Source organism: Mytilus edulis, chromosome 14, assembly GCF_963676685.1.
Source record: "Mytilus edulis chromosome 14, xbMytEdul2.2, whole genome shotgun sequence".
In the NCBI taxonomy this organism is placed as follows: Eukaryota; Metazoa; Mollusca; class Bivalvia; order Mytilida; family Mytilidae; genus Mytilus; species Mytilus edulis.
The window spans coordinates 10,692,733-10,716,811 of record NC_092357.1 but is presented as its reverse complement, the minus strand read 5'-3'; the positions used below and the strand labels follow the sequence as shown (position 1 = coordinate 10,716,811).

At 31.6% G+C, this 24,079-nt stretch overlaps 1 protein-coding gene across 1 annotated transcript; it reads right to left on the bottom strand.

The window, feature by feature from the left end:
* Positions 1-6,227: 6,227 nt before the first annotated feature.
* On the bottom strand, positions 6,228-22,884 carry LOC139503971 (putative ankyrin repeat protein RF_0381). The gene is made up of 12 exons (XM_071294017.1): positions 22,771-22,884; positions 21,160-21,258; positions 20,145-20,243; positions 17,831-17,929; positions 14,869-14,967; positions 12,946-13,044; positions 11,364-11,462; positions 10,349-10,447; positions 8,558-8,656; positions 7,543-7,641; positions 6,523-6,621; positions 6,228-6,242 (listed from the first exon to the last, which is right to left on the bottom strand). Exons 1-12 carry the CDS (start codon positions 22,882-22,884, stop codon positions 6,228-6,230), a joined length of 1,119 nt encoding a protein of 372 aa, XP_071150118.1.
* Positions 22,885-24,079: the final 1,195 nt, after the last annotated feature.

Sequence of the window (24,079 nt, the reverse complement as noted above, 5' to 3'; positions counted from 1 at the left end):
AAAATAAAAGAAAGTGATTCTGATGATAATACAAGTTCTTCAAAAAAATCAATTTCGTGGCCAAGGTCGCGGAAACTATCGAGGGTCTAATAGAAGGGGAAGATTCTACAATAACCGTAGCTGACGTGACCGTGGCTTTGCGGGAAATCAACAAAACCAGAATTATGATTCTCATACGAACGGTTTAAACAGGTAAAAGTATCGGTAGAGGGGCATATCAGAGACTTGTATAGGCCTGATGATGTGCCTAGTCCCAAAGTTGTTGATACTTGTACGCAGAGTATTCTGCGTATGATTGGTTTAGCAAATGAATAATGTATTTACATTAATAATACAAAGTGCAAGGCTTTTATTGATACAGGTTCCATTATATCAACAATATTTTAAGGTATGTTGAATGATTTAACACTTCCAACTGAATTGAAAAGTTTAGATGACTTTCGCTTACCAATTAGTGTGGAAGGAAGTACCACTTTGCAAGATTTAGGTTACATAAAATCTAACATAAAGGTTGATTTGTAAAGCAACATTATATGATACCATTGTTGGTTGTCTCTCTTACTGATTATAACAAAAATGTACCGGTTATTATTGGTACAAATGTAAATAGATTGTTAGATACATGTTTTATGGTTGGTAGACAACAAACTAACATAGATAAGATCCCAAGAGGATGTGATATTGGTTTTAATTTTATTAAAGATGAAACAATAGGTCAAGTTAACTCTACAAATAAAAATCCCATCAAGCTCAAATCTTTATCTTTCTTAAATGTATTTGGTTGAGCAAGGTTGGTGACACCAGAAGCATGTACAGTAGTGACTGATAGTTTGTCACTTGTCGTGTTCCAGTTAAAATATTTAACATGAATGTCAAAGCTATGGTAATAAAACCTAAAACACACTTGTGTTCACTGAATGAGGTTAAGTTTGTCCGTCATGTTGATTTTCAGAGTGCTGAAAGCACTGTTAAGGATGAGAAAAGTATTTTGTCTGATCAGGAGTTGTCAACTCTAAGAATTATCTTAGATATTGTGGATGTTCCTGATGGTACTAAACTTAGATTAAAAGGTTTAGTAAGTGAGTTGATGTCTATTCTTCCAAAGGCCCAACTGACATTCGGCTCACAGATCTGATGGAACACGAGATTCAGTTATCAGATGATAATTAAACCCTTTCGACAACATAACATGCGTATTCCACCAGTAGTGTTCGATGAGGAAAGAGAACATGTACGTGAAATATTGGATGCGGGCTGTATAAGGTAGTCAAACAGTCCTCATGCTAGTAACGTTGTTTTTGTTCGGAAAAAGGACAGTTCTTTGAGATTATTTTTTGATTTTAGATCTTTAAACAAGAAGACAATTTGTGACAGTTATGATTTGCCCCGCATTGACGAGACGATTGCTTGTAAGTACTTAACACGAATTGATCTTCGATGGGCATATTGGCAAATGGTCAATAAATCGTCAGCCTAGCACAACACCGCGTTTTTATTAGTTTTTTTGGGGTTCTACGAGTTTAATAGGCTCCCATTTGGTCTAACAAACGCAGAAGCATCGTGTTAGACGACATTGTGGTGTTTTCACGTAACATAGATGACTATTTTGCTAGGCTTGAGTCTCTCTTTAGTCGTCTTAAACACCATGGGTTGAAACCTAAGGGGGACAAATGTGATTTTTTAATTAGGACATTAATCTTGGTGTTATAGCATCCGCTGACGGTATCAAGACCGACCCAGGGAAAGTAATAGCAATCCAATATTGTCCATCTATAAAGAACATTAAGGATCTTCGTAGATTTTTAGATTTCAGTTCCTATTACACATGTTGCATGAAATTCATTGTAGAGACTACGTTAAAATTGCAAAGCCTAGAATTGACCTATTTTTTGGTCACACTACGAACAAAAAAACCTCAGGTCTAAACGGAAGAAGTGTAGTAAGCCTAGTCATTGAAAATGGGGTGCTGTTGATCTTAGTATTGAAAAGTTAAAAAAACCTACCAGATCTTGCAGATGCAGATTTCTCATTACCTTTCCTTGTAAACGTTGATGTAAGTGGTACTGGTTTAGGTGCCGTCTTTTACCAAGAACAGGATGGTAAAGAACGGCTGATAGCTTACGCTAGTTGTAGTCTACTTGGCCTAGAACAATTATATACAGCCCGTAAAAGAGAATTATTGGCGCCTACATGGGCTGTTACTCATAAGATTCATGATAATCTCTTTGGTAGCAAGTTTACTGTTAGAACGGATAATAATCCACTTACACGCGTTCTCGGTAAAGCTAAATGAGATGCTACCGGCCATAGATGGGTTGCTGCACTGTCAAACTATGATTTCAGTATTGTGTATAGAACAGGCAAGTCAAATATTGACGCTGACGCTCTTTCTAGGCTTCCGTCCGATAGTAAAGAAGTTTTTAGTGAGGTAGTTAAGGCTATTTGTAAATATATAGTATTAACTCCAGATACAAACCCTTCTATTAAAACTGTATGTTTATCATATAATAAAATCAGTTCATAGACAGCGATAGTTAGATTTTTGCCGATACATTCAAATTCTCTGATATAGAGTGGATGTTTGAGCAGAGGCAAGATCCGTGCATTAGTAGAGTTTAGATTTAGTTATTATCGGTAATGGACTCACTAAGCGTCAGATGTCTCGTTAAACAAATCTTGTCTAAAAATGACAGCGAGAATGGGAAAATGTGTGTCTAAAAGACAAGGTTGTATATAGAAAAAGATAAATTAATCCATTAATTGCACCTTTTTTTCAACTAATATTACCTTTCATTTACCATGAGCTAGTACTGACTGCTCTGCATGACGATGTAGGTCACCAGGGGCGCGATCGTAGTTAATCACTTGTAAAAATAAGATTTGATTGGTCAGGTATTGATAGAGACGTAGAGAGGAGTGTTTCGAACTGTCAGGACTGCATAAGTGCAGTAATCCTGCATTATTGGCCAATATATGTTCTTTCTTCCATTTGGAGCTCATTTGTATAGATTTTCTATCTCTTGAGCAGTAAAAGCGAGCATATGAGAATATTTTGGTCATTAGATTATTTTACGAGGTACGCACAAACTATACTTACGACGCATTATCGGGGAATTTTATTCAGCACTATTCTTTTTCCTCTCGATTTCACAGTGATCAGGGACGAAATTTTGACTGTAGACTAGCAGGCATGACAAAATTCCGCACTCCTCCGTATCATCCGCAAGGGAATGGTCAGTTTAATATGTTGCGTACTCTTGATGACGAAAAGAAATCCAATTGGAAAGTATATGTTGCACCGTTAGTACATGCCTATCACTGTATAATGCAACAAAACACGATACAACTGGAAACAGCCCATAATATCTGATGTGTGGTTGGCACCCACGCCTTGCTATTGACGCTTTTATAGGCAACCAAACCAGTCTGTTACAAAATATCACACTGCATACGTGCGTAATATGGAAAAAAAACCGACTGCAGTTTGACTATAAAACAGCTGAAAAATCAGCCAACTGGACCGGAAGACGGCATAAAACGCGATATGCTCTGAAAGTCAGACATTCAGTATCGGAGCCTAGTGATAGAGTTCTACTTATAAAATGTAGCGTTTAGAAGGAAGCATAAATACGAAAACAAGTGGGGTAACATAGGAATATGTTACTTCCCATTACTTCCATTCCCATTTTAAACCCTCAGTGTACCGAGAATGCTCAACGTACGCGAAATGTAGTTTCAAAGAAGAAAGTTTGTCCGTCTGTATTAGAAGATAAAGTTGTAGACTCTGATAAAACAGTGGACGAAATCACTACTGACGACAAAGTTGTTTCGAATACTTCATCTGAGAAGTCTGATTCTGATTTAGAGGAAGATTTTTCTGTTCACGAATGCCCGAGGCGTCGAGTAGATGTAATACCGCCTCTTAACCCGTTAGTGGATAAATTTCATCCGGGCATTTTTAATCTAGACGTAAGTCAGCGAACTAGTAGTCCTGACAGTAGTATTGAACAATCTGATGTTCAGAAGTCAGGTATTTTAGGTGTACCTGACTTCAGCAACCCAGTTTTCATCAGTAGTGAATCAGAAACCAGTTATGATAGTCAAACGTCAAGCATCTTTGATAGTCATACGCCGAGCGCTTTATATTATGTCCGACCACAGTCGGCGGTCAAAGAGACAAATGAAACCGCTAGTCCGTTTTCAAGAACATGTAAGATACTAGTATTTTAATGTTTCACCTTTTAAATATTTTTTTATTGATATCTTGAATTTAGTTTTATTTCTATTTAGGTTCATTTTTGTTTGTTTCACAGAAATGAATCAGCATACATATATTTACACGTCTAGTAGAGGAAAAGTTCTAAAAGGCAAAGTTAGTTGTAGAACGTTACGTGTAGTGCCTGGAGGAAAATTGGAAACTTTTTGCAAACAAACATATGATGATCTTAAAGATATAGACGGCCTGAAAATGGTGTATTTCATATCTGGAATACCGGATATTTGTTCTTTATAAAGAAATCGTAGATCAAATCATACAGAATCATTTCTTAAAAGAACTGACATGGGTTAGTTTGATCATGCATTAAGACTAAAGAATGCTATAGTAGATACAGAAACCAAATTAAAAAAGTATAAGTTGTAAGGTAGTTTTTGGTACTAGTATAACTATGAATTTCTGTTTTTGAAATTTACATAATTATATAGTCTATTGGAAAAACAAGTCATTTGGAGTATGAGAATTGCATACGATCAGATGCAGCTAGAACGTAACTCTATTCTACAGGATGTGAATAATTTTATTACAGAAATAATCACACAAATCATGTAATTACTCCATTTTTTCATTCCCTGTACATAAATGTAAGAGTGGGAAATTTAGATATTTATATAACAGATTAGTGGATTGGGTACATCCTACATTTGATTTGGCAAGAATTTGGATTGATCGTTTGTCAACGGCAATTCAAAGTAATGAGGGAAAATTTTGTTAATTTCATTTGACTTTTTGATATATGTTTTATTTATTTGAATGTGAATCCTATTGAAGAGTCCTGATTGTTGGCCATTGCTATATGGTATAGAGGCGTTTGCCGCATGCGCATGTATTTTGTCAAATTTCAAAAGGTTGGATATATAGGTTTCGAGATGGTTTCGAGACGAAACATTTTGCAGGAGGGGGTGTGTGTCACCGGATATATGTATCCATTTTGTTTCATTATGAAACATATTGTGTTATTTGTATTTTCAGTGTTATATGTTTCACATTCATATCATATTCATATTTCATATTCATGTTTCTTGACGATTTACGACAAATAGTTTTGCGCTGCGTATTTTGAAACAAACTATAGCTTTATACGCTATGTTTGGCTTTACATACTGAGTATTTAAATTAGTACAATAGAAAGTAAAAGCGATTCTTTATTATTATTTAAATGATATATATATAAATATTCATATTCAAATGGCATGAGTTATGCATGAACTCAAAGCGGCAATATTGATCATATATATATACTTATATAAACACTTTTCGAATTAGCCACTGGTCAATATCACATTAAGGAAGGGCGGAAGACGAGAGTCGCCACTGCAGGTACTTGTAACTTTGTTAATTCTTATAGCCATGTTTAAAATGTTTCGATTACAGTAAAAGTTATTTTAGCATTTCAAATATATAGCATTCAGCTTGGCTTGATAGCCGCATTTTGGTATATTAGTAAATGTTTGAATACAACTCTATTGCATGCGAATATTTTAGTTTTACATAGTGTTCATATTTATTGGAAAACATTGTAAACTTGGTTTACAATTTGTATATTTGCAGATTAATATAATAAAGTATTTAAACTGGACGACACATTCAATGCAGAAAATGGCCCACGCTTAGGGTTTATAGTGACTTAATCTTCGCCAAGGTCGGCGATATATTGTCGTCCTATTTTACCTGCGAAAAAGTAGTTAAAATATCGTTAACCGATTACGCACATACATGCACGAAACCGAAACAGAGTATCTTGAACCAAAACGTAAATCAACGATAAAAAATAAAGATACATGTAGGAAACAAATTATCACCAAAAAAAGATGAAAGAGTTAATATAAATACATCAAAATGACAAATAAATGTTTAAATTAAAATTTTAAATATTGAGATTACTGTTATTTGGGTTACATTACTGAAAGTTACTTTTTTTGCAAGTACACTAGGTTTTTAAACTTTCAGTTTACTCGTCAAATACCTGCGAAGGAAGTTAAATAACTTCATATGAACTATGAAGTTAAGAATGTTTAATTTTCCTTTTATGTTTATAACGCAATTAATTCCTATTCGAACGAATGCGGTTTTACACGATTGTCAAAGTTTGTATTATATTGTGCTTGTAAATTTTGACGTCCAGCATTACTGAAGAGACCATAATGTCCGTAATACACATAAAGTGCAATCAAATTAGTATTGGTCATGTCATAGCAAACAATGACATATGATGGTGATAGCAATATGAATAATCATCCACTTACCTCATTCTGTAAATTTATATTAATACCATGGTCGATTAGAAATCTAACAATCTCAGTTCGCCCGCTCCATGCAGCATTATGAAGTGCAGTATTACCATCCTGTACATAGAAATACTAAACGGTGTTAACATACAGTTGAATGCTAACGAATGCAACTGATATACACACTAACGTATGACAACATAATTTCGCATTTATCGTAGCTTGTCGACCCTGCAGCCGATATAATAATCAAATAAAATGATAACTGTTATCATTTTTTTTACTTGATAATAATAATAAGGTGACAATTTGTGATTGATGTCCAAATCTCGATAATGATTAAGAAAAATTAAGGCAATATATGTTCTGGACGCCGTAACGATTTCTTGTGCCGTTGTGTGTAAATTATGTCACACTTGACGACGAATATATTTCAATTGTCAACATGAACAACACAAACAAGCCGTCCTATATCCCCCGAATACTACCTACCTTAGAACAACTTATAAGTTACAGGAGTTGCATACAATAACTTAGAATGACTAGCCTTTTAGTTTGGGTTAAATTGCTAAAATGTGTATGCAAAGAAAAAAAAATTACTGATTGACTGATATGTTTTAAGATATTTCATAAAATATGCTATCATAGATATCTCGGAGAAATCCCTATGTTCATAATTACTCGAAATTAGGTATATTTATGATTTTATATTTTGCAAGTACACAATGTTTTTAAACCTTCAGTTTATTCGTCAAATATCTACGAAGGAAGTTAAATATCTTCATTTGAACTATGAAGTTAAGTATGTTTAATTTTCTTTTAATAATAATAACGCAATCAATTCTTATTCGAAATAATGCGGTTTTACAGATTGCCAAAGTTTGTATAGATAGTGCTTGTAAATTTTGACGTCCAGCATTACTGAAGAGACCATAATGTCCGTAATGCACATGAAGTGCAAACAAATTAGTATTGGTCATATCATATCAAACACTGACATATGATTGGTGAAAGCAATGTGAATAATCATCCACTTACCTCATTCTGTAAATTTATATTAATACCATGGTCGATAAGCAATCTAAAGATTTCAATTTGCCCTCTCCATGCAGCATTATGAAGTGCAGTACTACCATCCTGTACAAAGAAATACTAAACAGTGTTAACATACAATTGAATGCTAACGAATGCAGCTGATATATACACTAACGCATGAAAATATATTGTCGCATTTATTGTAGCTTGTCGACCCAGCAGCCGATATAATAATCAAATAAAAATGATAACTGTTATCATTTTTTTACTTGATAATAATATTAAGGTGACAATTTGTGATTGCTATTAAATCTCGATAATTGATTAAGAAAAATTAGGCCAATATATGTTCTGGACGCCGTAAGGATTTATTGTACCGTTGTGTGTAAATTATGTCACAAGTGACGACGAATACATTTCAATTGTCAACATGAACAACACAAACAAGCCGTCCTATATACCCCGAATACTACCTACCTAAGAACAACTTATTAGTTACAGGAGTTGCATACAATAACTTAAAATAACTAGCCTTTTATTTTGGGTAGAATGGCTAAAATTTGTATGCAAAGAAAAAAAATACAGATTGACTGATATTCATTTTAGATATTTCATAAAATATTCTATCATAGATATCTAGGAGCAACCCTTATCTTGCTACTTCCCTGGAGCGGGGTATTTTTATGATTTCACTTATTTGCTGGGACACATGTCTTTAAACCTTAAGTTTATTCGTCAACTATTTGTGACAAAATTTAATTTCTTCATTTGAACTAAGAAGTTAAGTATGTTTAATGTTCTGTTATTGAGAAAAAACGCAATTAATTCCTATTTGAACGAACACAGTTTTACAAAATGTCAAACGTTTGTAACAAATTGTGATTTTACATTTTGACATCCAGCATTACTGAAGAGACACTAATTTAACAAATGCATATTAAATGCAGTAAAATAATTATTGATATATAAAACATTGCCTTATGATATGTGTAATCAATCTGACCAATTATCCACTTACATTTTTCGGTAAATGTATGTCAATACCACGGTCGATTAGCAATGTAACGATTTCAGTTTGCCCGTTCGATACAGCAAGGTGAAGTGCAGTACTACCATCCTGTAAAAAGAAATACAAAGCAGTGTAAACATGCAATTGAATGCTAACGATTGCAGCTGATATATAAACTAACACATGACTACATAGTGTCGCATTTATGGAAGCTAGTAGACTCTGTAGCGGATATAATAATAATAAAAAAATGATAATAATTGTTATCAAGTTTTCACTTGATGATAATAATAAGGTGACAATTTGTAATAGATGTTTAAATTTCGATAATTGATTATGAAAAAATTAAGGCAAGAAACAGAGAATCTGAAAACCAAACCGTAAATCAACAATAGAAATATAATCTAATAAACAAATCATCACCAAATACAAAAGGAAAAAGGTAAAGGGTAATTCTATAAACCGAAATGGCGATAAAAAGTTCATTTTAAATTCAATATATAGAGATTAATTTAATGAGGAATCAACAGAAGCATATAATCGAGACATATTTAGTAAATATAAGTTAGTCTTGCCAGTATTAAGTGTGTATACAATTCTAACAACATCGAACCAGATGAAATACATAAGAAAAAGCATTAATTTACAAGAAACAATGTACACCAAGAAGAGTGATAGCTTATGGAAATCATGTTCAAGATATTTTTTTTTTAGAAACAGTCACTGATTCTACCTCATATTCAACATTGGAATTATTCAAGTCCAAAATTGTAAGAAAAGGAACCTATCATCTGCTTGAATGTTGGTAGATTAACTTATATGAGGTATTGAATTCATAGGTAATAAGACAAGTGAGGGATGTGGAGAAATATAATATACCCTGTGTTGAAGAAAAGTATTAACAAGTCGACTAGACATTCGATAAATATTTCAAAATCTGACATCATTTCTTCTTTTTTTCCAGATTTCCGACTAGATACGTGTAAAATGATAGAAGACCGCATGAAAACCAAAATTTGGATATGAGTTGATATTTTATGCGACGAATAATGCTGGAATATACACAGGGTATAATTTCTAGGTATGCATAAACAAACGAAAAGTTGAAATATTTCCTTTACAAATGCACTGGACGTCGTAACAATTTTTTGTACCTTTGTGTGTAAATTATGTCACAAGTGACGACGAATATATTTCAATTGTCAACATGAACAACACAAACAAGCCGTCCTATATCCCCCGAATACTACCTACCTAAGAACAACTTATGAATTACAGGCGTTACATACACAAACTTAAAATAACTAGCCTTTTAGTTTGGGTTAAATTGCTAAAATGTGTATGCAAAGAAAAAAAATCACAGATTAACTGATTTTTTTTAGTTATTTTATAAAATATGCTATCATAGATATCTCGGAGAAATCCCTATTGTGATAATTCATCGCAATAAGGTATATATCTGATTTTACATTTTGCAAGTACACAAGGTATTTAAACCTTGAGTTAATTCGTCAAAAATCTGCAAAAGAAGTTAAATATCTTCATTTGAACTATGAAGTTAAGTATGTTTAATTTTCTTTTTATGATAATAACGCAATCAATTTCTTTTCGAACTAATGCGGTTTTACGAGATTGTCAAAGTTTGTATTAGATAGTGCTTGTTAATTTTGACGTCCAGCATTACTGAAGAGACCATAATGTCCGTAATGCACATGAAGTGCAAACAAATTAGTATTGGTCATGTCATATCAAACAATGACATATGATTGGTGAAAGCAATGTGAATAATCATCCACTTACCTCAGTCTGTAAATTTATATTAATACCACGGTCGACCAGCAATCTTACGATTTCAGTTTGCCCTCTCCATGAAGCATTATGAAGTGCAGTACTACCATCCTGTACAAAGAAATACTAAACAGTGTTAACATACAATTGAATGCTAACGAATGCAGCTGATATATACACTAACGCATGACAACATATTGTCGCATTTATTGTAGCTTGTCGACCCAGCAGCCGATATAATAATCAAATAAAAATGATAACTGTTATCATTTTTTTACTTGATAATAATATTAAGGTGACAATTTGTGATTGCTGTTAAATCTCGATAATTGATTAAGAAAAATTAAGCCAATATATGTTCCTGACGCCGTAAGGATTTATTGTACCGTTGTGTGTAAATTATGTCACAAGTGACGACGAAAACATTTCAATTGTCAACATGAACAACACAAACAAGCCGTCCTATATCCCCCGAATACTACCTACCTAAGAACAACTTATTAGTTACAGGAGTTGCATACAGTAACTTAAAATAACTAGCCTTTTATTTTGGGTAGAATGGCTAAAATTTGTATGCAAAGAAAAAAAAATACAGATTGACTGATATTCTTTTTAGATATTTCATAAAATATGCTATCATAGATATCTAGGAGCAACCCTTATCTTGCTAATTCCCTGGAGCGCGGTATTTTTATGATTTCACTTATTTGCTGGGACACATGTCTTTAAACCTTAAGTTTATTCGTCAACTATTTGTGACAAAATTTAATTTCTTCATTTGAACTAAGAAGTTAAGTATGTTTCATTTTCTGTTATTGAGAAAAAACGCATTAATTCCTATTTGAACGAACACAGTTTTAGAAAATGTCAAAAGTTTGTAACAAATTGTGATTTTACATTTTGACATCCAGCATTACTGAAGAGACACTAATTTAACAAATGCATATTAAATGCAGTAAAATAATTATTGATATATAAAACATTGCCTTATGATTTGTGTAATCAATGTGACCAATTATCCACTTACATTTTTCGGTAAATGTATGTCAATACCACGGTCGATTAGCAATGTAACGATTTCAGTTTGCCCGTTCGATACAGCAAAGTGAAGTGCAGTACTACCATCCTGTAAAAAGAAATACAAAGCAGTGTAAACATACAATTGAATGCTAACGATTGCAGCTGATATATAAACTAACACATGACTACATAGTGTCGCATTTATGGAAGCTAGTAGACTCTGTAGCGGATATAATAATAATAAAAAAAATGATAATAATTGTTATCAAGTTTTCACTTGATGATAATAATAAGGTGACAATTTGTAATAGATGTTTAAATTTTGATAATTAATTATGAAAAAATTAAGGCAAGAAACAGAGAATCTGAAAACCAAACCGTAAATCAACAATAGAAATATAATCTAATAAACAAATCATCACCAATTACAAAAGGAAAAAGGTAAAGGGTAATTCTATAAACCGAAATGGCGATAACAAGTTCATTTTAAATTCAATATATAGAGATTAATTTAATGAGGAATCAACAGAAGCATATAATCGAGACATATTTAGTAAATATAAGTTAGTCTTGCCAGTATTAAGTGTGTATACAATTCTAACAACATCGAACCAGATGAAATACATAAGAAAAAGCATTAATTTACAAGAAACAATGTACACCATGAAGAGTGATAGCTTATGGAAATCATGTTCAAGATATTATTTTTTTTAGAAACAGTCATTGAGTCTACCTCATATTCAACATTGGAATTATTCAAGTCAAACTTCGTAGGAAAAGGATTAAATAATCTGCTTGAATGTTAATAAATAAACTAATATGGGGTATTGAATAATCATAGGTAACCAAAAGACCAAAATTTATATATGAGTTGATATTTTATGTCACGATTACTGCTTGAATATACACATTGCATATTTTTGAGGTTGGCATTAACAAACGAAAAGTTGAAATATTTCCTTTAAAAATGTACTGGACGCCGTCACGATTTGTTGGATCGTTGTGCTTAATTCGTGTCACAAATTACGAACGATATCATTAAATAGTTGCAGGAGTTGCATACCATTCCTTGAAATAATTAACCTTTTACAATGTAGTTTGGGTTATATTGCTAAAAATTCATATGCAAAGATAACAAATTCAAAGATTGACTGACATTTTTTAGTTATTTCATGAAATAAGTTATCATCCATAAAGATTTCTATTAGCAATTCCTATGATGCTAATTTCTTGGAGTTCGGTATTTTTATGATTTAACCTTTTTTCTTGGACACACGGTTTTAAAATCTTCAGCTATTTTTTTAAATATCTCCATAGAAAGTCAAATTTCTTCAATTTAACTATCAAATTAAATATGTTTAAATTCTTTTCGTGAGAATAGACGCAATTAATTATTTACGAACATATACGGTTTTACAAGGTTTTGAAAGTTTGAATTAGATTGTGCTTATAAACTTTGACCTTCAGCATGACTAAAGAGACAGATATTTTCAAAATGCACCTTACGTTCAATTAAATTAGTATTGGTTATGACATATCAAACATTGACATATGATTGGTGAAATCAATGTGAATAATCATCGACTCACCTTATTCTGTAAATTTATATTAACACAAAGGTCGATTAGCAACCTTGCGATTTCAGTTTCCCCCTTCCTCGCAGCCTCGTGAAGTGCAGAACTACCACTCTGTACAAAGAAATACCTAACAGTGTTAGCATGACATTTAATGATAAAAAATACGTTGATGTATAAACTAACGCATGACTACATAGTGTCACATTTATCGTAGCATGTCGACCTGGTAGCCGATATAATAAACAAATACCTATACCGTTATATAATTGCTATTCATTTTTCATTTGATAATAACATGAACAATAAAGTCACAATTTGTGAAATACGTTCAAATCTTGTTAATCGATTGAGAATTGTTAAAGCAAGAAACAGAAACAAAGTGTCTTTACAGTTACAAGTAATTCAATTATAAAATTTAAAAATAGAAAACAAATCATCACTATTTTAAAAGGTAAGTCATATTAATCTGTTTACACAATTTAACTGCCTTGCAATGTTTTTGATTGTACATGAATATGTTAATTAAGATTAATACCACCACCGATTAGCAACTTTAAGATTTCAGTTTGTCCGTTCAATGCAACATCGTTCGTTGCAGTACTACCATCGTGCATAAAGAAACTAATATCAACGCTAGAATAATAGTTAATGATCAAGGACGCAGCTGATCATGCTGATATCTTTAACTAACTTGAGACAATGTGGTGTCGCATTCATTGTTGCAAGTTGACACGGATGACGACATACGAATCAAATAACTAATTTGGTTAAAACTTGCTTTCGTTTTTTCAGTTGCTAATCATAATAAGGCGAATTTATTTTACGATTTTCAAATACCGTTAATCGATTGAGACAATTTAGGCAACATACAGAAACTGTGTGTAATAAAACCAAGATATATAAAAACAATATATAATAAAGATGGGAAACACTGGTGTATTTTTTATTCAAGTTGTTGAACAGTAAACTTATTAATAAAACTACATCTGTTCCACAATCTGGACCATTTAACGTTCTCAAAACATACAGACGGATAAATGAAAATACAATGCAACTTTGACGGTTACGTGCCATTTTGCAGTGTTACCTTTTTTTAAATGTTGTGAGAGATTCAAAATTGACAAATATATCAGAAAGCATTTATCTTAACGTAACAATGTACGCTAAAAATAGTGACAGCTCATTGAAATCGTGTTCAATGTATACAAGATCTAGAGGAAGACACTGATTCTACCTCATATTCAAAATTGTGATTATTTGAGTCAGATATAGTATGAAAAGGAATCAATGATATGCTTGAATGTTGGTGAATTACCTCATATGATGTAATGAATTCATAGGTGACAAGACAAGAGAGGGATATGGGACAAACTAGTCTTCCATGTATTGGAGAAAAATATGAACAAATAGTCTGGACTTCCGATAAATATTCCTAAATCTGACATAACTGCATCCTTATTTCTTCAAAATATCTGAATAGATAGGTGTAATTTGATATAAGACCACATGAACAACATAATTGAGGTATGAGTTGTTACGTTATGTTACGATTACTGTTGGTGTATATAATTCCTCGGAAATAGGTATATTTATGATTTTACTTTTTTGCAAGTACACAAGGTTTTTAAACCTTCAGTTTATTCGTCAAATATTTGCGAAGGAAGTTAAATATCTTCATTAAACTATGAAATTAAGTATGTTTAATTTTCTCTTAATGATAATATCGCAATTAATTCCTATTCGAACGAATGCGGTTTTACAAAATTGTCAAAGTTTGTATTAGATTGTGCTTGTAAAGTTTGACGTCCAGCATTACTGAAGATCTCATAATTTCCGTAATGCACATTAAGTGCAATCAATTTGGTATTGGTCATCATGTCATATCAAACAATGACATATGATTAGTGAAAGCAATATGAATATTCATCCACTTACCTCATTCTGTAAATTTATATTAATACCATGGTCCATTAGTAATCTAATGATTTCAGTTTGCTCATTCCTTGCAGCTGTATGAAGTGCAGTACTACCATTCTGTACAAAGACATACTAAGAGGTGTTAACATACAATTGAATGCTGACGATTGAAGCTGATATATACACTAACGCATGACTACATAGTGCCACATTTATCGTAGCTCGTCGACCCTGCAGCGCATATAATAATAGAAAAAAAAAATGATGATACCTGTTATCAATATTTTACATGCTAATAATAATAAGGTGACAATTTGTGATAGATGTTTCAATTTCGATAATTGATTAAGAAAAATTAAGGCAAGATATGATTGGACACCGTAACCATTTGTTGGACCGTTGTTTGTAAATTATGTCACAAGTGACGACGAATATATTTTAGTTGTCAACATGAAGAACACAAAAAAGCAATCCTATATCTCCCGAATACTTCCTAGAAGAAAACTTTTTAGTTACAGGAGTTGCATACAATAACTTAAAATAACTAGCTTTTTAGTTTGGGTTAAATTGCTAAAATTTGTATGCAAAGAATAGAAAATCTCAGATTGACTAATATTTGTTTAGTTATTTCATAAAATATGCTATCATAGATATCTAGGAGCAATCCCTATGTTCCTTGGAGCGCGGTATTTTTATGATTTCCCTTTTTTTGCTAGGACACATGTCTTTTTAACCTTAAGTTACTTCGTCAAATATCTGCGTCAAAATTTGATTTCTTCATTTGAACTGAGAAGTAAAGTATGTTATTTTTCTTTTGGTGAGAAGAGACGCAATTTATTCCTATTTGAAGGTATACGGTTTTACAAATTACCTAAGTTTGTATCAAATTGTGATTGTACATTTTGACATCCAGCATTTTTGAAGAGACACTTATTTCACAAATGCATATTAAATAAGTATTAATAATGTCATATAAAACATTGACTTATGATTGGTGTAATCAATGTGACTAATTATCCACTTGCATTTTTCCGTAAATTTATGTCAATACCACGGTCGATTAGCAATCTAACGATTTCAGTTTGCCCGTTCCATGCAGCAAGGTAAAGTGCAGTACTACCATCCTGTACAAAAAAATGCTTAGCAGTGTTTACATAACATTTAATGCTAAAGATTGCAGCTGATATATAAACTAATCTTGACTAAATAGTGTAGCCGATATAATAATCAAATAAAAATGATAATAATTGCTATGAAATTTTCTCTTGATGATAATAGTAAGGTGACAATTTGTGATAGATGTTAAAATCTCGTTAATCGATTAAGAAAAATTAAGGCAAAAAACAGAAACAGAGTATCTTAAAAACAAAAAGTAAATCAACAATTTAAAATAAAGATAGGAAACTAATCATCACCACTTACCAAAAGAAAAAAAGTAAAGGGTAGTCTTATACACCGAAATGGCGATATTAAATTGAATATTAAAGTCCAAATATGGAGATTAGTTTAATGAGGAATCAACATGAGAATATAATCTAGACATATTAGTAAATATCAGTCAGTCTTGCCAGTACGAAATGTACATACAATTTTAACAATATCAAACCTGAAAAAAATACATCAGAAAATGAATAATTTAAAAGAAACAATGTACACCAAAAAGAGTGATAGAAGAGGGACGAAAAATACCAAAGGGACAGTCAAACTCATAAATCTCAAACAAACTAATAACGCCAAGGCTGAAAATGAAAAAGACAAACAGACAAACAATAATACACATGACACAACATAAAAAACTAAAGAATAGACAACACGAACCCAACCAAAAACTAGGGGTGATCTCAGGATAGCTTATGGACATCCTGTTCAAGATATTTATTTGTTTAAGAATAGACAGTCACTGATTCTACATTATATTCAACATTGGAATTATTTAAGTCAAAAATCGTAAGAAAAAGAACCTATGATCATGATGATATGCTTGCATTTTGGAAAATTACCTAATATGAGGTATTGAATTTATAGGTAACAAGACATGTGAGGGATATGGAGCAAACTAGTGTACCCTGTATTGAATAAAATTATTAACAAGTAGACTGGACATTCGATTAATATTCCAAAATCTGACATAATTTCATCCTTCTTTTTTTAGATTTCCGATCAGATAGGTGTAATTTGATATAAGACCGCTTGAAAACCAAAATTTGGATATGACTTGATATTTTATGTCACGAATAATGCCGGAATCTACACATGGTATAAATTCTAGCTTTGCATAAACACAATAAAAGTTGAAATATTTCCTTTAAAAATGTTTTGGACGCAGTAACGATTTGTTGGACCGTTGTGGGTAAATAATGTCACAAGTGACGACGAATATATTTCAATTGTCAACATGAACAACACAAACAAGCAGTCCTATATCTTTTGAAAACTACCTAAGGAAAACTTATTAGTTACAGGAGTTGCATACAATAACTTAAAATAACTAGCCATTTAGTTTTGGTTAAATTGCTAAAATGTGTATGCAAAGAAAAAAAATCACAGATTGACTAATATTTGTTTAGTTATTTCATTCATAACATATGCTATCATAAATATCCAGGAGCAATCCCTATGTTGCAAATTCCTTGGAGCGCGGTATTTATATGATTTTACTTTTTTGCTAGGACACATGTCTTTTAAACCTTAAGTTTATTCGCCAAATATTTGCGACATAATTTGTATGTCTTCATTTGAACTAAGAAGTTAAGTATGTTTAATTTTCTGTTCGTGAGAAAAGACGCAATTAAACGTATATAGTTTTACAAAATGTCATAAGTTTAAATCAAATTGTGATTTTACATTTTGACATCCAGTATTTTTGAACAGACACTTATTTCACAAATGCATATTAAATGCAGTAAAATAATTATTAATAATGTCATATAATACATTGACTTATGATTGGTGTAACCAATGTGAATAATTATCCACTTACATTTTTCCGTAAATCTATGTCAATACCACGGTCGATTAGCAATGTAACGATTTCAGTTTGCCCTTTTGATACAGCAAGGTGAAGTGCAGTACTACCATCCTGTACAAATAATTACAACGCAGTGTAAACATACAATTGATAGCTAACGATTGCAGCTGATATTTAAACTAACGCATGACTACATAGCGTCGCATTTATCGTAGCTCGTCGACCCTGTAGCAGATATAATAATCAAATAAAAATGATAATACGTGTTATCAAATTTTCACTGGATGATAAAGGTACGGTGACAATTTGTGATAGATGTTTAAATTTCGATAATTGATTGAGAAAAATTAAGGCAAGAAACAGAGAATCTGAAACCTAAACCATAAATCAACAATAGAAAAATGATATATTGAACAAATCATCATTAATTACAAAAGAAAAAAGGTAAAGGGTAATCTTATGCACCGAAATGGCGATAAAAAGAAAAATTTTAAATTAAAAAAACGGGATTAATTAAATGAGGAATCAACAGGAGATTCTAATGCAATTATTGTGTAACAATTGTTCTGATTGGATGACAGCAAGCGTAAAATTCTCTATCTCCTTGTCTGTAACTAAGGAAGCCGACATTTTGAATTTCGGAATGTATAGGCATGTTATTTCTACAATAATAAACAATAAACTCACTTCTTGCGTCTAAAAATCTTCTTTTTATCAAATTTTATTACATTCTGAAGCGACACAGAAGCCATAAAACGCCCGTTGTTTATGTTTGACGCCGGAAGCATACATACGACATCATGTAGTGTAGGGACCAAAGAAGATACATTTTTTTATGAATTTAATTTCAATTTTAATTATGAACTTGTTTTGCATTAGAATAGAGATAACTGTATTGTATTTGAAGCTTTGCGAACGTCCATCGGTACTTTTACTGTCGAAAATACCCGTTTACCTGTCTCCGCTCCGCGTCGCCAGGTAAACTAAATTTGCGACAGTAAAACTACCGATGGACGTCCTAAAAGCTTCAAATACAATACAGTTATCTCTTAAATATAATCTAGACATATTAGTTAATCTAAGTCAGTCTTGCCAGTATGAAATGTAAATACAATTTTAACAATATCAAACCTGATGAAATACATCAGAAAACATTAATTTACAAGAAACAATGTACACCAAAAAGAGTGATATCTTATGGAAATCATGTTCAATATATTCATTTGTTTTAGAATAGACAGTCACTGATTCTACATTATATTCAACATTGGAATTATTTTAGTCAAAAATTGTAAGAAAAGGAACCTATGATCTGCTTGAATAATGTAAATTAACTTGTATGAGGTATTGAATTCATAGGTAATAAGACAAGTGAGGGATGTGGAGTAAAATAGTATACCCTGTGTTGAAGAAAAATATTAACAAGTAGACTACACATTCGATAAATATTTCAAAATCTGACATAATTTAGTCTTTTTTTCAGATTTCCGACGAAATAGGTGTAATTTGATATAAGACCGCATGAAAACCAAAATTTAGATATGTGTTGATATTTTATGTGACGAATAATGCTGGAATATTCACATGGTATAATTTCTAGGTTTGCATAAACAAACGAAAAGTTGAAATATTTCCTTTAAAAATGTTCTGGACGCCGTAATGATATCATGTACCGGTGTGTGTAAATTATGTCACAAGTGACGACGAATATATTTCAATTGTCAACATGAACAACACAAACAAGCCGTCCTATATCCCCCGAGTACTACCTTCCTAAGAACAACGTATGAGTTACAGGAGTTGCATACAATAACTTAAAATAGCTAGCCTTTTAGTTTGGGTTAAATAGCTAAAATTTGTATGCAAAGAAGAAAAAATCACAGATTAAATGATACTTTTTTAGTTACTAGTATTTCATAAGATATGCTATCATAGATATCTCGGAGAAATTCCTATGTTGATAATTCCTCGGAATTAGGGATATTTATGATTTTATATTTTGGAAGTACACAAGGTTTTTAAACCGTCAGTTTATTCGTCAAATATCTGCGAAGGAAGTTAATATCTTCATTTGAACTATGAAGTTAAGTATGTTTAATTTTCTTTTCATAATATTAACGCAATCAATTTCTTTCCGAACTAATGCGGTTTTACAAGATTGTCAAAGTTTGTATTAGATAGTGCTTGTAAATTTTGACGTCCAGCATTACGGAAGAGACCATAATGTCCGTAATGCACATAAAGTGCAAACAAATTAGTATTGGTCATGTCATATAAAACAATGACATATGATTGGTGAAAGCAATGTGAATAATCATCCACTTACCTCATTCTGTAAATTTATATTAATACTATGGTCGACAAGCAATCTAACGATTTCAGTTTGCCCTCTCAATGCAGCATTATGAAGTGCAGTACTTCCATCCTGTACAAAGAAATACTTAACAGTGTTAACATACAATTGAATGCTTACGAATGCAGCTGATATATACACTAACGCATGACAACATATTGTCGCATTTATTATAGCTTGTCGACCCAGCAGCGGATATAATAATCAAATAAAACTGATAACTGTTATCATTTTTTTACTTGATAATAATATTAAGGGGACAATTTGTGATTGCTGTTAAATCTCGATAATTGATTAAGAAAAATTAAGCCAATATATGTTCTGGACGCCGTAACGATTTTTTGTACCGTTGTGTGTAAATTATATCACAAGTGACGACGAATATATTTCAATTGTCAACATGAACAACACAAACAAGCCGTACTATATCCCCCGAATACTACCTACCTTAGAACAACTTATAAGTTACAGGAGTTACATACAATTACTTAGAATGACTAGCCTTTTAGTTTGGGTTAAACTCCTAAATTGTGTATGAAAAGAAAAAAAAATACTGATTGACTGATATGTTTTTAGATATTTCATAAAATATGCTATCATAGATATGTAAGAGCAACCTCTATATTTCTAATTCCCTGGAGCGCGGTATTTTCATGATTTCACTTATTTGCTAGGACCCATGTCTTTAAATCTTAAGTTTATTCGTCAAATATTTGTGACAAAATTTAATTTCTTCATTTGAACAAAGAAGTTAAGTATGTTAAATTTTCTGTTAATGAGAAAAAACGCAATTAATTCCTATTTGAACGTATACAGTTTTACAAAATGTCAAAAGTTTGTATCAAATTGTGATTGTACATTTTGACATCCAGCATTACTGAAGAGGCACTAATTTCACAAATGCATATTAAATGCAGTAAAAAAAATATTGATGTATAAAATATTGACTTATGGTTTGTGTAATCAATGTGACCAATTATCCACTTACATTATTCGGTAAATTTATGTCAATACCACGGTCGATTAGCAATGTAACGATTTCAGTTTTTCTGTTCGATACAGCAAGGTGAAGTGCAGTACTTCCATCCTGTACAAAGAAATACAAAGCATTGTAAACATACAATTGAATGCTTACGATTGCAGCTGTTGTATAAACTAACGCATGACTACATAGTGTCGCATTTATTGACGCTAGTAGACCCTGTAGCGGATATAATAATCATATAAAAATGATAATAATTGTTATCAAGTTTTCACTTGATGATAATAGTAAGGTGACAATTTGTGATAGATGTTTAAATTTCGATAATTGATTATGAAAAAATTAAGGCAAAAAACAGAGAATCTGAAAACCAAACCGTAAATCAACAATAGAAATATAATATAATAAACAAATCATCACCAATTACAAAAGGAAAAAGTTAAAGGGTAATTTTATACACCGAAATGGCGATAAAAAGTTAATTTTAAATTTAATATATAGAGATTAATTTAATGAGTAATCAACAGAAGCATATACTCTAGACATAGTAGTAAATATAAGCCAGTCTTGCCAGTATGAAAGGTATATACAATTTTAACAACATCGAACCAAATGAAATACATCAGAAAAAACATTAATTTATAAGAAACAATGTACACCAAGAAGAGTGATAGCTTATGGAAATCATGTTCAATATATATATTTTTTAGAGACAGTCACTGATTCTACCTCATATTCAACATTGGAATTATGCAAGTTCAAAATTGTAAGAAAAGGAACCTATGATCTGCTTGAATGTTGGTAGATTAACTTGTATGAGGTATTGAATTCATAGGTAATAAGACAAGTGAGGGATGTGGAGTCAAATAGTATACCCTGTGTTGAAGAAAAATATTAACAAGTAGACTACACATTCGATAAATATTTCAAAATCTGACATCATTTTTTCTTTTTTTCCAGATTTCCGACTAGATAGGTGTAATAAGACCGCATGAAAACCAAAATTTGGATATGAGTTGATATTTTATGCGACGAATAATGCTGGAATATACACAGGGTATAATTTCTAGGTATGCATAAACAAACAAAAAGTTGAAATATTTCCTTTAAAAATGCACTGAACGCCGTAACGATTTCTTGTACCGTTGTGTGTAAATTATGTCACAAGTGACGACGAATATATTTCAATTGTCAACATGAACAACACAAACAAGCAGTCCTATATCCCCCGGATACTACCTACCTAAGAACAACTTATGAATTACAGGCGTTACATACACAAACTTAAAATAACTAGCCTTTTAGTTTGGGTTAAATTGCTAAAATGTGTATGCAAAGAAAAAAAATCACAGATTAACTGATTTGTTTTAGTTATTTCATAAAATATGCTATCATAGATATCTCGGAGAAATCCCTATTTTGATAATTCATCGCAATAAGGTATATATCTGATTTTACATTTTGCAAGTACACAAAGTATTTAAACCTTCAGTTTATTCGTCAAAAATCTGCAAAGGAAGTTAAATATCTTCATTTGAACTATGAAGTTAAGTATGCTTAATTTTCTTTTAATAATAATAACGCAATCAATTCTTATTCGATCTAATGCGGTTTTACCAGATTGTCAAAGTTTGTATTAGATAGTGCTTGTAAATTTTGACGTCCAGCATTACGGAATAGACCATAATGTCCGTAATGCACATAAAGTGCAAACAAATTAGTATTGGTCATGTCATATCAAACAATGACATATGATTGGTGAAAGCAATGTGAATAATCATCCACTTACCTCAGTTTGTAAATTTATATTAATACCATGGTCGACTAGCAATCTAACGATTTCAGTTTGCCCGCTCCATGCAGCATTATGAAGTGCAGTATTACCATTCTGTACATAGAAATACTAAACGGTGGAGACATACATTTGAATACTAACGAATGCAGCTGATATATACACTACCGTATGACAACATATTGTCGTATTTATCGTAGCTTGTCGACCCTTCAGCGGATATGATAATCAAATAAAAATGTTAACTGTTATCATTTTTTACTTGATAATGATAATCAGGTGACAATTTGTGATAGATGTTTAAATTTAGATAATTGATTATCAAAAAAATTAAGGCAAGAAACAGAGAATCTGAAAACCAAACCGTAAATCAACAATAGAAATATAATATAATAAACAAATCATCACCAATTACAAAAGGAAAAAGGTAAAGGGTAATTGTATACACCGAAATGGCGATAAAAAGTTAATTTTAAATTCCATATATAGAGATTAATTTAATGAGTAATCAACAGTAGCATATAATCTAAACATATTTAGTAAATCTAAGTCAGTCTTCCCAGTATGAGAGGTATATACAATTTTAACATCAAACCAGATGAAATACATAAGAAAAAGCATTAATTTACAAGAAACAATGTACACCAAGAAGAGTGATACCTTATGGAAATCATGTTCAAGATACTAATTGTTTAGAGACAGTCACTGATTCTACCTCATATTCAACATTCGAATTATTCAAGTCCAAAATTGTAAGAAAAGGAATCTATGATCTGCTTGAATGTTGGTAGATTGACTTATATGAGGTATTGAATTCATAGGTAATAAGACAAGTGAGGGATGTAGAGCAAACTAGTGTACCCTGTGTTGAAGAAAAATATTAACAAGTAGACTGGACATTCGACAAATATTCCAAAATCTGACATAATTTCATCCTTCTTTATTTTAGATTTCCGGTCAGATAGGTGTAATTTAAAAGTTGTATACAAAGAAAAAAAATCACAGATTGACTGATATTTGTTTAGTTATTTCAAAAAATATTTGTAATCCAAATTGAAATTTGTTAGACTGTTGTGTGTAAATTATGTCACAAATGACGACGAATATATTTCAATATTGTCAACACAAACAACA